Raw genomic sequence first — 17,959 nt, 5'->3', positions numbered from 1 at the left:
TATTTATAAGAATATGCTAAAATGTTTGTTACTCTTTAGTTGGATGGAGGACATTTCAGTGATTTTAAAAAAGCTGATTGAAAATAGAGAAGGCATTTTTAATGGATGTTAAAGTTCTGTAGCGCAGGGCTTTTCAACCTTTTCACTGATTGTACCACTTTTAGAATATGGCAACATTCGAGTACCACCAGTCACCTAGCAAGGTGTCAAAAACTTGATGACAAAAAAAAAAAAAAACGGAAAAAAATGATAAAATACATTTAGTCCTTGACATATAACAGTTCGCTTAGTGATTGTTCAAAGTTACAACAGCACTGAAAAAGTGACTTATGACCATTTTTCACACATTTGACCGTTGCAGCATCCCCAGGATCATGTGATTTACATTCAGATGCTTGGCAACCGATTCATATTTATGATGGTCACATTGTTCTAGAGTCATGTGATTGCCTTTTGCAACCTTCTGACAAGCAAAGTTAGTGGGGAAACCAAATTCACTTAACCATATTACTAACTTAATATCTCTCTCTCCCTCTCTCCCTCTCTCTCTCCCTATCTTTCTCTCTCTCCCTCCCCTCTCTCTCCCTCTCTCTTTTTCTCTCCCTCTCCCTTTCTTTTTCTCTCTCCCTCTTTCTCTCCTTTTCTCTCTCCCTCCCCCTCTCCCTCCCTCTCTATTTTTCTCTCTCCCACCTCCCTCTCCCCCCTCTCTTTCCCTCCCTGTCTCTCTCCGATCTTCTGCTCACCTGGCCAGCCAGCCCTGGGATCGATTTGGAGGCGCAGAGGGGAGGGGAGCGGCTGAGGGCCGCTCATGTGACCTTGAAGCAGCTACCTTTGGAAGTACCAATGCTGCCCCAGGAAGGCTCGAGCCAGGCAGAGTGGGCAATGGGAGAGAAGCGGGCTGATCACCTTCCGGCAGCCAGGACTCTGGCACGCCTTCCCGGCCAGCGGGGCAACAGTAGTGCTGGCTGGGGACCGCAGGGGCTGTGCTCCCTCGGGGCCGCGGCTTGTGGGAGGGCTGGTCTGCTCAACGGTGGCTCCAACGGGCCGCTCCCAGGGGGGATCCTGGGGCTGTCCCATGCAGCTCCCCAGCCATGTGTGCCTCGGACAGGGACAGTCCGGGAAAGGGACTTCCTGGCTACCCTTCTCCCAGGGGGCAGGGCGCCGGTGCCTGCAATCTGCCAGGCCTCCCCTCTGGTCCCGGGCAGCATCTCTGCCTTGTGCAGCTCTCCCACTCGCATGTGTGATCAGCCTCCGTGCTGCCGGCACCCGCAATCTGCCAGGCCTCCCCTCGGCCTGCTTTACGCAGTTCCTCCCGGGCTCCCTCGCCCTCTGTTAACCCTCCCGCCACCATGCAGCTCCCCAGTGTAAAGTTGCAGTGTAAAGTTGCCCCCCCCGCCCAGATGCCCTTGCTTCCCCCAAGCAATTTTTTTACCAACCTGCTTTCAGCTGCATTCCATTTCTCTGCTTCTGAGACTTCACCATGTGTTTGTGGGACTATTGGTAAAAAAGAAAAAAAAAGTTCCATGAGACTTTCTAACTTTTTGTGAGATCCGCGAGAAGTTAGAAAGTCTCATGGAACTTTTTTTTTGTCTCACAAACATGCGGCGAAGGCTGAAAAGTGAATGGAGAAACGGAATGCAGCTGAAAGCAGGTTAGTAAAAAAATGCTTGGGTGAGACGAGGGCATCTGGGTGGAGGCGGGGGCGGCAACCTTACCCTGCGCGGCTTCAACAGGTGTTCGCTACCACGGACCCAGGCGATGCTTCGCGCAGCTCCAGCTGAATCTTAACCTGAAAACTGCATGTAGCTGCCTGCTATCCCCCCAAGGCTGCCACCAATCACTGGAGCTGCACGCTTTGATCCTGGGCTCTCAGTAGGACACGGGCAACGTGCAGTTGTAGCTGACTTTTTCACAAACCTGTGCAGTGCTGCTGCCGCTTCACCTCATCCACTTTTACACTTTTTTAAAACATTCTTTTACAGTGCTGTTCAACCCGTCCTACGTGTGCACCTGCCAGGTGCCAGCGTACCACTAGTGGTACGCGTACCACGGGTTGAAAGCCCTGCTGTAGCGTATCTGTGATGAGATGCTAAAACTCATCTTACTTCAAAAAAATAAAAACAACAGAATAACAGTTGGAAGGGACCTTGGAGGTCTTCTAGTCCAACCCCCTGCTCATACCAGGGGAGTCAAACTCGCAACGTCACATGTCAACGACGTATCGCGACTTTTTTTCTATTGCCAGAAATGGGGTGGACGCAGTTTTGCTATGATGCATCTTGCCCACAGGCCGGCTGTTTGACACCCCTGCCCTATACCATTTCAGACAAATGGTTGTCCAACCTCCTTAAAAACCTTCAGTATTTTATACAGATAAAGTGTATAAAATTGTGCATGGTTTGAGGAAAGTGGGCAGAAGTTTTTATTATCTGAAAATTGAAAGAAAAGGGGTCATCCAGTGAAGCTGATTGGAGGAAACCCCAAAAAACTATAATTAGTATGTATATTTAATTGTCACAAAACATGCCAAAGCCACTAACATATTAGGCTTTAAAGGCGATTAGATAAGCTAATGGATGATAGGTATGGCAAGGACAACTAATTTTGAAAACAGCATCACTTCCCACTTGCAGGTGACATGCCTCCCAATAGAAATTGGAAAGGAAAATTTGTTCTCCATTGTTTGGTATTTCAGTTTAGAATTTCTCAAAGATAATATTTAGGGGCTGAGCCATACCTTAGACCAGTGGTTCTCAACCTTTCTAATGCCGCAACCCCAACCGGTCGTAAGTCGAGGACTACCCAATCAATCGTAAGTCGAGGACTTTCCCTGCCCGGGAGCGCCGCACATGCGTGGTGCCGCCCCCTGCGCTGGCTGAGGCGTAGCTGGCAAGGGGCAGCGACAGCGCAGGGTGACCACTGGCTGGGCCACCAGCTGGCCCAGCCCAAGGGAGGTAAGGCACCCGGTGGGCTCCACGCGCGCCAGCAACCCTCCCTGCGCCCGCCGGCCTCCCACCTCCCACCCCTGGCCCTCTTTTACTTACATTTTTAGTAGTTGCTCAGCAGGGAGAGGTGGAAGCTTCCAGACAGCTCGCCTTCACTGCAGACAACTTGCAGCACCGTTTGCAGAATGGGACTTTTGGCGGGCTCAGCAGGGCAGAGACAGCCTGGACAATTCCTATTGGCTTTTGAAAGCCAATAGAATTAGACTCTATTCAAGAGAGTCTATTCTATTGGCTTTCAAAAGCCAATAGAATAAAAGGGAGTAGCACAGCTAAGGAAAAAGGGAAAAAAAATGGCGGACTGCATTGTTTGGTGACCCTCGTGAAATGGTTGTTCGATCCCAAATGGGGTTGCGACCCACAGGTTGAGAACCGCTGCCTTAGACAGTCTGGAATGCAATTCATTTCAATCTGAAAAAACAGTAAAGTAATATTTCCTGCTTCTGTCAGTCTTGGATGTCAATCCTACCCTGTTCATAATTTTCTGTTGGAACATAAACATTTTGGAGGAGGGAAGACTGACAAAATTAGGAGTTGAGTAATCTTGTATTTTATTACATGTTAGCAGTTTATTGTCTTCACTGAGTAGCTGGTATACAGATTCCTTTTATTCTGAACATACAATATCCAAAGAAGCCATTTTGATTAGGTTTAGCATCCTTTTTTAACCTCTCTGTTCTCTTCCCTTGTAATCTGATATTATTTCTATTTTGTGTATGAGTCCTTTTTATGTCAAGATTTTCATTAAGCTGTTTTGGATTGTCACATTGGTGTCTTCTGTTGTCCCTTTCTCATCTCATTGAACTTATAAACCTCCTTTGTTAGGAATTATCATTTATCTCATCTATATATTTTTTTCCCATTATGTTCCTATGTCATGGGATCTACTTTTGTTTTTTTAGGGATTTCTGTAGAGATGGTCAACAAAGTCAAAAAATAGCAAGCGCAACTGGGCAATTTAATGTTTAATCACAATTTAATCACAAACATAGCATGAACATAACAAAGGATGGTGCCTAGTTTTGACCACCATTTTGATTTTATTGACTGAGCTGTACATGTCTCTAGCCTTATTGCTTAAGTTTAATTAAGTTTCATTTTTTAAAAGTACAGCATATGATACTGTTTTAGATTCCCTCAAAATCAAGACCTCCAGAATTACTGTCTTCCAAAATGCCCATTACTTTCGCATCGTCAACTAAGCTCATTCCCTTGTGCTTTCCTCTGTGCTCTGAAGAAAATTGCCAAGTTGGGAGCTTGTATAAAAACCATGCCTAATAGAGTTGTTTTCTGAAAATATATCAGGATAGCTAAAATTTTGCAGCGGAATTTAATGCCTCTTTGAAAGATGCATCATACACTCACATTAGCACTTACAAGACCACGTTAATGTGGCATACGTTTTTATGGATATCATCATGGATTTTTCAGATTTAAAAATGCCCCAGGACTAGTGCTTTCAATGACATCATTTGTTAGTGTGTTTCCTAATACTATTCCTACAATTCTGCAATTATTTCTTTATCAGCAGGGAACTACCATATCCCCTCTTTCTATTTTATCAAATAGCTGGGATGCTATCTCTGTTCTTTACAGGTTAAGTTCAATATTCAAGAATATTCTATCTAGAAATGGTGGTGCTACAATCTAGGTCAGGGGTAGGCAACCTCCGCTCTTTTATGACTCATGGACTTCAACTCCCAGAAAGACTCGGGAATTCTGGGAGTTGAAGTCCATGAGTCATAAAAGAGCCGAGGTTGCCTACCCCTGATCTAGATGCTCCAGAACTGCACATTGCTGTCAAAGCTGTTGATTAAAAAAGTCGGTCGTGGAGTTTTCATCACTATTACCCCTCCAGCGTTTTTGAAGGAGCCAGAAAAGTGTTCAGTCAGTAGCATTTCAGGATGTCCTTAAGTTTGAAACAACGGAAGAGCAACGGACCAATGCTATCTCTACCCCGTACTTGGGATAGATTTGGCTACGATGTTAAGCGTTTAACAATGTCCGTTCAGTACCCTAACCCACGAATGCGCAGCTCCAGCGCATAATCAAACCGAGAAGCCAGCAGTCGGGCGAAGCGCCGGACGGGACTGAAGGCTCAAGTTCGAAACTGACTCAGAAGAGATCGGCTGGGTTCCCAGACAGAATCCTGAAGACCCACCGCAGTGTGCTTTGCATAGGGCCGCCTTCCTTGGCTTTTCATTGGCTGGCTTAGGGGCCGAGTCCAAACGAAGGCCTCGGTTGCCCCGCCCAAACGCCCGCCCGCTCCTGCTCGTTTGCTGCTGAGGCAACTTACTTGGAGCGGAGCGGCTGTTTGGAAGAGCGGGAATTGAGCGGAGCGGAGCCGAGCCAAGTGGGATGGGAGGGACGAGGGAGGCGGTGCCGCCGCTTTTGTTTTGGGGAAGTGAACTGGACTCTGTGCGAAACTGAGGCAACAGGAGGAAGAGAAGCAACCCGCCAACAGACGGAGTTGGCAGTCAAGTCGGTGCTTGGGGAGAGGTGCAGGCGGAGACTTGCTTTTCACGGTTGCCTCAGGAATTTGGGAAGAGACGGTTGATTCCCGGCGGCATTCTCCTTCCCCCCCCCTCCGCTGAGACGCGCGAGGGCAAGCTCAAACGATCCCCGGGGCAGCCGGAGAGTTCTGAGCAGCGCCCTAACGGCACCGAAGGGAAGAGACGACGGAGGCGGTAAGGGGGCGGGAGGCGGGATTGGGGTGGACGCCGGCCGGGGTGTGGGCGGGGGTGAGGGCGTGACGGCGCCCAAGGAATGTGGGCGGAGAAAGGTCCGATGGGGGAGGAGGAGGAGGGCTGCAGCCTGGCGCCCTGGGGTTGGATGGAGGCGGGGCGGAGGAAGAGCCGTGATGCGGGAGCGCGAGGGAGGGGGGCCGTTTTTTTACGATGAGGCAGAATGAGATGTGGGGACAGCTTGCCAAGAATGCACCTCAGGTTCGGGAAGCAATGTTAATTCTCGTAATTTGGAAGAGTCTACAGGGCGGGTGTGTGTGTGTGTGGGGGGTGGGTCAGACCTGATTCAACTTGATCTTGGCTACGGGAAAGAGGGAACTTAACAAGTTCAGGTGATGGTCGGCCGAAGCTTATTTCTGTTTGACTGAAGTTATCTGTCTTCATAAGTACCGTAGTAACAGGGGATGTATAAAATTGGATGTTTTGCTGCTGTTTGAAAATAGATTCAGCGGACTCTTAAACACAGCCTAATTAAAGAGCTATCCACCAGCTTTTCGGCTAACAAAATACTTGCGTATAATATTCTGCCCTGCTTGTATGCACGTTGCCCTCATTTATGGACAAGAATTTCCTCCCAGTTTTGTCCCCCTCCACCAAATATCACCAACTCGTGGGAAAATATCCTGCATCCCATCTCCTTGATATGAGATTGAGCTGGGGTTGGCAAGGGAGGTAAGGTTTGAAAGATGGCTAAAATGGTTGATTAACTGTTAAAAATTTAGATTTGTTCCAGTGAGTTAGGTTGAAAGGGAGCCTATCATCTGATAGGTTCCTTTTGGTTGTTGGTTTAGTGTGCAGAAAGAGTTGCCCCATGAAACAGCAAAAAGAAGACTACTCTCCTTACACACTGTAGTCTCTCTGTCACCATTGCTGACCAGCTTCCTACTTGGACCCGTCTAGCCTTCCAAACTGGAGATTGGCTCAGGGTCCCTGTGGCTATAGGGAGAGAACCCAGTTTGAAAGAACAAGGCTGTCCTAGTGTTCAAACAGTGGTTTTGGAACATAACACCAAGGATCAAAAGAGAGGGTATTTCTGAACCAACCTTATTGACTAACAAGTGCTGATCTCACCCCCAAAATATCACATGACTTGTCATTAACAATGATTGATGAAGTATGCCAGAATAAGAGCCAAACTAATGTCAAGGTGGGGGGGGGCTACTTTTAAGGATGTTTTAAGGCTTCTTTAGGCATAGACTGGGAGATGAAGACAAAGCAGAAAAAAAGAGATTGCTGTTGCATATCTGGGGCATGGATAGATATGTACATGTAGCCTGTGAATATTCTAAAAATGACAATTCACATTTAATTTAAACTAGATAACCCATGACTTTGGTTATTATTTCAGAGATATTTTCTTGCATAAACAGAAACAGAATGACTATAAGTGGGCAAAAAGAAAAAGCATTGCGAGCTGGGGGGGGTACTTTTGGACTTCCTGCCAGCTTCACCATTGAAACTGGCAGCCAGTGTCAGAAATGTCTGTCTTTTCTCCTTTCTTCTTTATTCGCTTTCCTCCTTCTCTCCCTCCCTTCCTATTTCTCTCTTCCTCCCTCCCTTTCTTCTCTTCCTCTCTCCCTGTTTACTGTTTATTTTACCATGGGAAAGGATAGAATGATTTCGGTATATAATTTTTCTGAAGAATTTGAAAATTCCTAGGATGAGAAAAATATGTTTTGTGTTTATGTGTATTTTCAGTATATTGACATGAAATATTGACTGACATTGTTCTCTAAGTGTGTATCTGAAAACAAACTTAGCCAAGTAAGATTAAAAGTGACAAATATTCTGAAAAAGACAATAAATCTAAAAATGTGTAAGAAGAAAAAAAATATTAATTTTCCTGGAGTAAATCAGTGTTCAACTGGATTTTTTTAATTTGTTAGAGTCATATTGCTAATAACACAATATCTCTTAGGTTCAAATTTCAGCTTTTATATTCTTCCCCCAAAAAGGAAATTCTATTATTCTGGAAAATTGAATTTCCATACAGTTTATGGAAATTTAGCAAATACAGTGAAAATAATAATAGCATATATTATGTACTAAAATGTGATTATTTGTTGAATGAATTGATTTGCCTATGTGTTATTCTATTTCAGTAGGTAACTTACTGGATATGTGACTTGAATTTACCTTAAAATATGGGACTTGTTAATTATCCAATGCGATAATGTTGTCTTGAACTAGTATTTTTATTTATGTATATGTGCTGAATGTCAGCATTCCTCCAAGGGTTAAAATAGATATCTTATCAACTTACTACCCAACATCCTTAAGTAGAAATTTCATAGCTTAATCTGACAAATGTTTGTCTTCAACCTGCCTTTAACATATCAGGTGGTGTTTGCCAATATATGTTAAAATAATATAACAGTTATAACTGTAAACTAATTGTATTTGATTTATGGATAGTCCTTGACATATGACCACAATTGAGCTCAAAATTTCCATTGCTAAGCAAGGCAATAGTTAAGTGAGTTTTGCCCCATTTAACGAACTTTTTTCCCACAATTGTTAAGTGAATCATTACAGTCTTTAAAGGAATCTTGCAGTCATTAAATGAATATGGATGCTTCCCTCATTGACCTTCCTTGTTGGAAGCTGGCTGGAAAGATGATCACAAATGGTGATCAAATGACCCTGGGACAGTGCAACTGTCATACATACATGCCAATTGCCAAGCATCCAAATTTTGATCACATTACCATGGGGATACTACAATGGTCATAAGTGTCAAAACTGGTCATAAGTCACTTTTTTCAGTGCCATTGTAACTTTGAATGGTTACTAAATGAATAGTTGTAAGTTGTGGACTACCTATATATGTTTCTACTTTGTATCTCAGTTTTGTCTTCTAAAAAATAAAAATTATTTTGAAGGTAAAGGTGACAGACATAGGGGGATGCTTACATCCCTATTCTGGAATATATTAATTAACAGTTAAATCCAACTAAGATAGAATAGTAATAAATTGTAATATTGATATTATTTTCATAAATGTTGAAATAATCAGATAAGTTTATAATGGCCACCATATTGTTTGTTGTTTGTGATACCATCTGAATATTCTTGCAAGAATGAATCATAATCTCATCAGACTTTGGTCTTGATTGAGGTATTGTAATTTATGATTCAACATATTCAAAAATTGTGTGTCAGGTAGTGCAGGGATTGTCAAACTTTTTTAGGCTCTGAAATCTAGTTTGGGTCCATGAAAGGAAGCTGACATCCTTCAGGAGGCTGCTTTTTCAGCCAGCCACTAGAGACAAAAGGGAGAGAAATCCAAACAGATTTTCACTCCTGACCAAAGATGCACAGGAAAGAATAGTAGGGTTTCACAAAATATGATTTGAAAAACCTTGAACTAATAGTTACCTACATTTAAAAAAAATTATTTGAGTGAAACTTCTGATCCCTGAAAATTAAAAAAAAAATATGTACCATCCACTTTGTTAAAATTATTTTTATTAGTCTTTCAAAGTACAGGTTTCTTATTAATTTTCTTGTGACCCAGTTAATTGAAAGCAAGTTAATCCCATTTCAATAGATCTTTTAGATCATTGACACCAAATAGATACTGGTAATGGCAGAGATTATAACTTAGTTTTGTGATGTGCTCACTTGAGCATTTTGTATCATTGTGTGCAGCATAGTGAACATGGACAAGAGAAAGAAAAACAAAGAGTTGCCTGAGGAGGAAAGGAAGAAGGTAATAGCCGAGTATGGTAAAGGTAAAGGCTATAAAATGTTCCCTAAAGACCTTCATGTATCTGTGACCAAGCTTGCTAATATCAAGAAGTTTAAAGTCCACAGGATCCTAGGTAACCTCCCTGGATGTGGGCGCAAGAGAAAAATTGACTCCAGATTGAATAGAAGGATAGTTTGAATGGTGGAGAAAGAACCAAAGAAAACTTAAAAACAGATGCTGGCTGTGATCCAAGTTCATGATACAGGTAGTCCTCGCTTAACAACCACAATTGGGACTAGAATCGTGATTATTGAGCAAAACAGTAATTATGCTAGATGTCACGTGACTACTTCACTTAGTGATGGCAATCCTGACACTTCTGGTTGCAGTCATTAAGCAATCATGCAGGTTATTAAGCAGGCAGGATCCCAGGTAAGGAATGTGGGTGCCTCTCAGAAGGGGGAGTCCCTGGAAAGTTCCATTCAGGAGCTAAAAATCCTTTCTGCCAAAATCCAAGCAGGATTTTCAGTCCTTAAGGGAAAGACGGTCATGTGCTGCCTGCGCTGGACATCCCAGGGGCTCTCCCACCCCTTGAGGCATCACACACTTCTTACTACATTGTCTCTCCATTCAGGAGTTGAAAGTCCTCTCTGTCAAAACCCAAGCAGGATTTTCAATTCCTGAGTGAAAAGACACTTGTGCATGGCTTGCATTGGGCCTTCCCACCCATCTGAGGCATCCTTTACTGTCTCCTCTCAAAAGCTGAAATTCCTTTTTTTTTAAATTTCAGCTCCCTTTTGTCTCTAGTGCAGGGGTGTCAAACTTGCAACGTCACGTGACGTGCCATGACATATTGTGACTTTTTTTCCATTGCCTGCAACGGGGTGGCACGGTTTTGGCATGACGCATCCGGCTCGCAGACTGGCAGTTTGACACCCCTGCTCTAGTGGCTGGCTGAATGAGCAGCCTTCCAAAGGATGTCAGCTCCCTTCTATGTGTGGAAGAGATGTCTAGTATTGATGAGTTTCCCTCAACAATTTAAAATATCCCATGTGAACACACAGTTTGAGAATCACAACGTTAGCTAACTGTTCCTTATTGTTATAAGAACACATAAGCAATAATTTGATGTTAAATTAATGATTTCCCATGGGACTACTCAAAGTTTGTGATATCTAAAATAATGAATTTGTGAGACCTCTTTTATGAATAAAACTAGCGATTTCATAAAAGTGGGCAAGGTGTAAATGTATAACTTACAGAAATATATATATATATATATATATTTGTTGAGTATATATGCTCTAATAGACTAGTCATCTTTAGATAAAAATGCTAAACTTCACCAATATGTACACTTCTGCAGGTACCCCAGGTTTATGAATATGAAAGCTTAAAATTTATATTTTACAAGAAGAGGGTTTAATGTTTGTTAAATCTGAAGGACACTTTTATGCATGTCCATCTGTCATTTTGCATGTGTGTCAAAAGTATGCACCAGGTTGCCCTGCTTGTTTTGAGCCATTGGTGCTGAGTGTTGGAACTACTATCTCCCTTTGTTGCTATGGAATTTGGAATTTATTAATGAAGAATTTTAGATATATCATGCTTGGATTGTTGCAAAAAGGTTATTATATGCCAGTATGACTGAAATTTCCACTCAGGTATGCCTGTATTCTTTTTAATTGGTTAGAAATATGTCTGTAGACATATTTGCAAACTGACAGACTGCTAAGCATCACAATGATACTGCATGAAAGATACGTCAAATTTCCAAGCTTTAGGCAGTGTTTTTCTCATCCATTGACAGAGAATCCTATTTTACATCTTTCGTTGTTTCGTCTCCCTGTCATAATAACCAAGACTATGCAAAGAGTAAAAATATTAAAATGCTCTTAAATAAACTTGATTTTTCTCAAATGTTTCTTTTAATTTCCTGATCAGTATATCATCCAAATAATGACCATAATTTATCATAATTAGCTTTCAAGGTAAATCAGCTAGGTCAGTGATGGCGAACCTTTTAGAGACCAAGTGCCCAAAAACTGGCCCTGCCTCTGCTCCACCTCCCTGCTCCACCCCCGTTCTGCCCCCCCCCCCCGCCCCGCCTGCCCACAGGACCACTCACCGCCTCCAGGGCCTGCCGCAGATCACCCAGGCAGCCCAGCAGCACTATGGTGGTCACACCCTCTCCCCGTGTCTTGCAGCTTCAACTGCATAATGGGGTGTGAGGAGAGAGTCTTGTCTACACTGCCTGGCTGCCATGTCCTTGGCTGTGCTGCTCCGTGTGGGCCACGTTCAAGGGCGACTCTCCTTCAAGGGGGCTGCTGGAGAAGAGTTCGCAGGGGGAGGCAAGGCTGGGGCAACGCACGTGTGCCCACAAAGAGGGCTCCAAGTGCCACCTCTGGCACCCATACCATAGGTTCGCCACCACTGAGCTAGGTGTTACCACCTTACCAAGGTATGCCAACAATATTATAATCAGTACCATTCTGATTATGAAAGTGGAGCTTTAAAAATATTGTAAGCTGAAGTAGTCTTCTAAATAAGATATCTTATAGTTTTTAAAATTCTAAGATTGTCTCACTGAAATCAATGTATTTTGAAGAGTTCTAGTGAAAAAGTGACTAGTCTTATAATAAGTTTTCATGGGGATAGGGAATGCCAATGGTTTCCTTTCTCCCCTTTCTTTGTATTCTTTGCCACAAGCTGGTATTTTGTAAACACACACAAAATTAGAGTTCTTAATACAGTCAAAGTGACTACATGAAATGTTGTTGCCATCTTTTTGGTTTATCCTTTTAAAATATATGCTTACAATTTACAAATATGTTTTGTGTTAGCAGCATCATTATCTTAAAACATTTTGTAGAATGTCACAGAATATTATAGATTATTTTGTAATCTCATCCAAATTTACTAAGAAAAGTTATTTCAGTTAAATAAGTTTAATATTATAGTTACAGTGCAATTATATTCAAGTTTACTTTGGAATACATTCATGTCATTAAGTGTGTTTAGGATTGCAAAGTATTAAGATTAAATAATTTTGACTGTTCATGGTCAACGGCATTCGATTTTGGATAATATATAATTCAGTGTGCAAATGTGTGCAACTCTAGTCCTTATTAGTATATCAGAAGGAAATCAATAGAAAAGTGAATATCAGAATATGTAATGGAAGAAACATTTGTTAGGCTTGCTCCTACAAAATACTCTCTGGAAATGAGCCTTTAATTTCCCAGAATTAGTTAATCGACATGGCTATTGCTGATAATTATGGAAGTCCCAAAATATAGAGGGTGCCCAAGTTGGCAAAAGCTGGATTTGTTGAACTTCTATCTGATGTTATTCATCTTGAGGTTTTTTTTTTGTTTTTTGTTTGGTTATGGACTTACTTCCACCAGTTTTATTTGACAGTCTTATTCATTGTTTCCTTTTATTACAGGTTTGCTGTAAGCAATTTACAACAGCTATGACACCTGCTGTCCAAGAGAAAGCAATGAAAAGTCATAGTGTCTATATATCTTCTTTACCTTCAAGAGAGATGGAGTCTAGTGAAACACTAGCAATGGAAAGTACTAGACCAGTAAAAGAGAAGATAAATGATGGTTCTACTACAAGTTTTTCTTGTTCTATTTTGGGGTTTCCTGCTTCTCAAGTCAACCACAATATTGATTGCTTTAATTTAAAATACTTTGATCCCCAGTCGTCTAAACATTGTTCTTTATTAATGAGTCCTAATTTAACATTCAGTGTAAACAGTAATTGTATCCAGAAGAACTTAGAAGAGCATAATTGCTCCAAGTTGAGAAATCCTGTATGTAACAGCACTAATACACATTTCAATCAGAGTATTAATTCAGAATCTGGAGAACAGATGAGAAGGGATGTTTTATCAGGAACAAAGAAAAGCTTTCTGGAAACAGAGAAATTACTGGATTTACACTTAAGTGAATTGAAGAACACAGAAGAAAAGCAGTTTCCAAACTGTAAGTGGTATCGGAGAAATGGCTTTTGTGGCAAGGCTTTATTTGTTAATCCTGATACAAAAAAAGGAGACCTGTTCCATCAGATGTTCCATGATGCCCCAGAAGTAACAGTAAATTGCAATCCTGGCAGCAAAGAACAGGAATTAAATTTTCGCTTACTTCAGTGTGTAAACAAGCAACAGGCTTTGTTAAACCAGGCCAAAAGAAGTCAGAAACACTTGCAAATTTTGTTGGCAAAGCATATTGTCAAACATTGTGACCAGCAGATGAAATGCTTTGTGAAACATCAGCTGCAGAGAGTGAAAGCTTTTCATGATACAAACAATCCTTTGGATGGAAACTATGAAAAATGTACTACGGTTAAAGTTGAAAACAGCCTAGAAGCTAATAGGAGTAAAGACACATGGTCTAATTTGGGTACTGCATCTGATGAAATCAAGCTGTTTGCTTGTTCTACAGCAGAACTGCTGTCTCAAGTGGAAGGAAGTTTGGATTCTGAAGCAACTTGTAGCAGTTCTAGTGAAGATGATGATGAACAGATTTCCAAAACAATTGTGCCAATGTAAGCATTAAAGCTTTTTAAAATATCAGTGCTACAGATCTGCTAACAGTTTTATATACTTAAAAATTCAATGCCCATACTTAAATATTTGCATTAAAGATAAATTATTATGTTAATGATAAACTCAAAGCCAAGATCTGCAGATCTTTTGAGCCAGTTTTACTAAATGGTAAATTTACGTATACCCAGTGACTGAAAACCTGGAAGACTGCTTGTATCAGTCATTCTCAATGGGGAAAATGGGTAAATATCTTATACTGAATGGAGGGATTTTGTGGTTCTGTTTAATTGAGTTTCATTGTTTAGCCTTCATATAACTTATTTTTCTCAGCTACCCATTTTTCCCCCACACTCCAGCTGTAATGGAAAATATATTTTCCCTTTAGAAGAATCCACACAGAGTACAAATAACTTTTGCTAGGTCATGCTCCCAGATGGTTTTAGAAGAACAACTGGGGAAAAAGTGTTGAGCTAACATGCTGGCAATGATTTTGTTAAGTTATATTACAGAAAATCGTAAGAATTAAACCAGGGCATGCTATATTAAGGAGTCAAACAACTGAAACAGATTCAGGAAAAAAAAAAAAAAAGGATGATCAAGAGACCAGAAACTTCAGACCCACAGGATAAGAATTGTTTAGCTTTGAGAAAAGGAGACTTAAGGGAAAAGTAATAGCATTCTTCAGATACTAGAAAGATAATACACACAAGATTATCGAGATCTAATTTCCATTGTTTCTGAGCATAGGATATGAAATAATGTATTTAAATTATAGAAAAACATCCTAAGAAATAAAAAGCTCCTCTGTTGTGGGAGTGTTCGAGTAAAGCCTGGACCAGCTGTAGGGGATACTTTGATTTCTGTATAGTTAGACTTGTAAATTGTCCCTTTCAGACTAATTCTGAGATAGATAGATAGATAGATAGATAGATAGATAGATAGATAGATAGATAGATAGATAGATAGATGCGAGGATGCGAGCTAGGGGACTGCTAAAAAAAGAAGATGCGAGGATGCGAGCTAGGGGACTGCTAAAAAAAGAAGATGCGAGGATACGAGCTAGGGGACTGCTAAAAAAAGAAGTTAGTTTAGTGTTACATAGTCTATTGCAGGCATGTCAAACTGCTGGCCCATGGGCTGGATGCGTCACAACGAAACTGCCTCCTATTGCCGGCAATGGGGAAAAAGTCGCGATACGTCGCACGACGTCACGTGACGTTGCAAGTTTGACATGCCTGGTCTATTGTGTAAGTAAAACAACTATGTTTTCTAAATTTTAAGCATTAAGCATATCATGGAAAGCGAAGTACAGTTGCCAATTCTCTAAGCTGTGTTTACATAGCTATTAAAGTGCTTTAATGTAAAAAAAAATGCCCAATATGTATTATGTTGGGAATGTCAAAATTTTCTGTTAGGTAAGTATTTGTCCAGTAAATAGGTATTTTGTACACAACTTGGTTCTGATTTTATGTGAACATGTATATAGTTGATCCAATCACCTAATTTTGTACTAGCTGTTCAAATTAGTATATACTTAACTCTCAAAAGGCATTTTATATTTTTATTTTGAGAGCCAGTTTGATGTAGTGGTTAAGGCACCAAGTCAAAAACCAGGAGACTATGGCTTCTAGTCCTGCTTTAGGCATGAAACCAGCTGGATGAGTTTGAGCCAATCATTCTGTCTCAGCTCTAGGAAGAAGGCAATGACAAACTATATATCTTGCTAAGAAAACTGCAGGGATTAGTTTTGTTAGCCATTTTTTAATACCAGTGAGTATCAGAAAGACTGAAGTATGGGATGCAGAATTTGTGACTCTTCAGCTATGCATTCCTTTTCTTTTACATTGATGGCATATACCCAGGAATTATAGAAATTAATATTCAGTATCATCTGGAGAAGAATTTCCAAAATAGAGAAAGAAAAATTCAGGACATGGCATTATTGCTTCCTAAATTATCCAATTGTTTCATAGAATTACAGTGGTATCTGCTTTGAAACTCATCAAATTTTGTACTCAACACATTTTGATGCGAGCATTTTGTCCCAGTAATGATTGCTTGTTTGATACTTACCACACAAGCTAGATGTGTCGATATCAGCATTATCCCTTATGGGAAAATTTTATTTGGTACTCATTGCGCCTCCTGGAACCAATTACAGTGAGTACCGAAGTTTCACTGTAATTTGTTCTGTGCCAAACATTTCAGGCTACAACAAGAGTTTCAGGCTACAATAAGACTTTCTAAAACAAAGAGATAATAATGACTGTTTTCAATTTTTGAAAACCTAAATACCCAACAGAAAGTTGAACACTGTAACAGATAGAACTAAAATAGATGGTAATTAGAAGTTATTACTATGTAAAAAATGTCTTGAGTTCTTTGGAGGCATATTAATAACACATACATTAATAACACACTCCTTCCAAAAATTATACAAGTTGTGACTAATCATACTCTAATTGTAAGATTCTTTAGACATTTTGGCATTTTATGCAAATATGATAAAAATTAGATGTAACTATAATGCAAGTGTTTAAAAGCATTATTTGAAAAAAAAAATCCTACAACACATACTAGATACGGCCTATAATATGCTGATAACTTATACGAGCTATATATAAAGGAGAATACACACATTATAATAGAAAAATCACATTATAGTATCAGTTTGCCCATTGCCACACACAAGAATGCTGTAGTGTCTTCCACTTCATGATTTACTAGTGGAGGTAACAAAGTATATGGCAAATATTTTGCAAGTACAAATACTCAAAGAGCAAAATATAGCATCTATCAGAATGACACTTTCTCCAGATCTTGAAATAGAGGAAGTAAAATAAACAACAGAAACCATTCTTTTCTCCATCAGGATGGATGTAGACTCCACTGATTGGGTAATTTAATCCCACCTGCTCAGACTAAGACAAAAAAACTCTGCCACGCCTCCTTCTGGGTGTGACTTCCCAGTTTTTGTCTTAGTCTCGTGCTCAGCAAGACGCTTTTCAGAAGGCTCCTAGCTAAGTTTGATTCTTTCCTTTTTTCTTTTAGGCTATTCAAATTAAAATTGGATACTTTAAATTCAAATTGATTAACAATTAGATTAATTCGGCTTCACTTCCAAATTAAGAGGATTGCGTTGGGGGGGATAGGGACTCTGTCCTCCCTCCCCTGCAGCCCTTTGGGCTTTGAAAAGGAGGCTGCAGGCTTCGTTCGTTAGGGAGCTCCCGTTCCGACGATCTGTAGCCTCTTTGCGATTCCGCCAATTCAGCTGGGTAGCGGAGGTCGGCTTTTCAACTGGGAGACCTCCTGAGTGATTTACTTGCCTCGAGGCCTTGAGGGAGAATTCCTGACTGCAGCTTTATCTGGATCGCAGCAGGGGCTGCGCTACTAATCGCAAGTGCTTGGGGACTGGGGGAGGAATCCCAAATCAGCCTTGTATTCCCCTGCTGTGTAATTGATTCTCCTGTTTAAAATACGACAGGGTTTTGCTTCTCCAGGCCTTAAGGCCTGGCGGCCGCCATTTTGACCGCATGGTCTAGCGCGGCTGCTTCTAGAGGTCCCACGTGGCGGACGCCATTTTGGAGGCCTAATTGAAATTTTTGCATAATCATTGGCAGTTATTCCTGCATTATTGCGGACGCATAGTTGTTGCCTGTGTCACTTGGTCTGTGAGCAGACCTGTTCAGGGGGGAAGATATTTTTGTATCCACAGGAGTTGTGGTCAAACTTGAGGGGGCTACTCCAGGTGTGGGCCTTGGCTGCATTTGAGCAGACCAAGGTGTTATTAACTGGTCCTAAGGCCTAGAAGAGAAGAGCGAAGAGATTCTTTTATTGTCCACCTGTTTCTCAGTTTAGCCCGTGACTTTTTGTCACAAGGCCTGTACAGACAGCATTAGAACACTGTCTGGCTGTTCTTGCCATTGACTTCTGTTCAGAGCGAGGATCGGTTTTCCATCTCTGACTG

The 17,959-nt window shown here is 41.2% G+C and overlaps 1 protein-coding gene across 5 annotated transcripts in view; it reads left to right on the top strand.

Annotated features, from left to right (window-relative positions):
* Positions 1–5,288: 5,288 nt before the first annotated feature.
* KANSL1L (KAT8 regulatory NSL complex subunit 1 like) overlaps positions 5,289–17,959 on the top strand; it is a 60,389-nt gene continuing 47,718 nt past the window's right edge. For 3 of the 5 annotated variants that reach the window (XR_005557866.1, XR_005557863.1, XM_039352953.1), the window contains exons 1-2: positions 5,846–5,947; positions 12,886–13,991. Coding sequence is in view for 1 of the 5 variants with exons in the window: in XM_039352953.1 (XP_039208887.1) it covers positions 5,900–5,947; positions 12,886–13,991 (1,154 nt within the window). In the remaining 4 variants the exon portion in view is untranslated. Of the gene's footprint in view, positions 5,690–5,845; positions 5,948–9,397; positions 9,703–12,885; positions 13,992–17,959 lie in introns of those variants that run through there. The other 2 variants (XR_005557864.1, XR_005557865.1) reach the window with 2 other exon arrangements.

This window comes from Crotalus tigris, unplaced genomic scaffold, assembly GCF_016545835.1.
Source record: "Crotalus tigris isolate CLP2741 ecotype Arizona unplaced genomic scaffold, ASM1654583v1 scf7180000018485.2372832, whole genome shotgun sequence".
NCBI classification, from domain to species: domain Eukaryota; kingdom Metazoa; phylum Chordata; class Lepidosauria; order Squamata; family Viperidae; genus Crotalus; species Crotalus tigris.
Note: the sequence above shows the minus strand (reverse complement) of the source record. Positions and strands in the feature narration are given on the sequence as shown.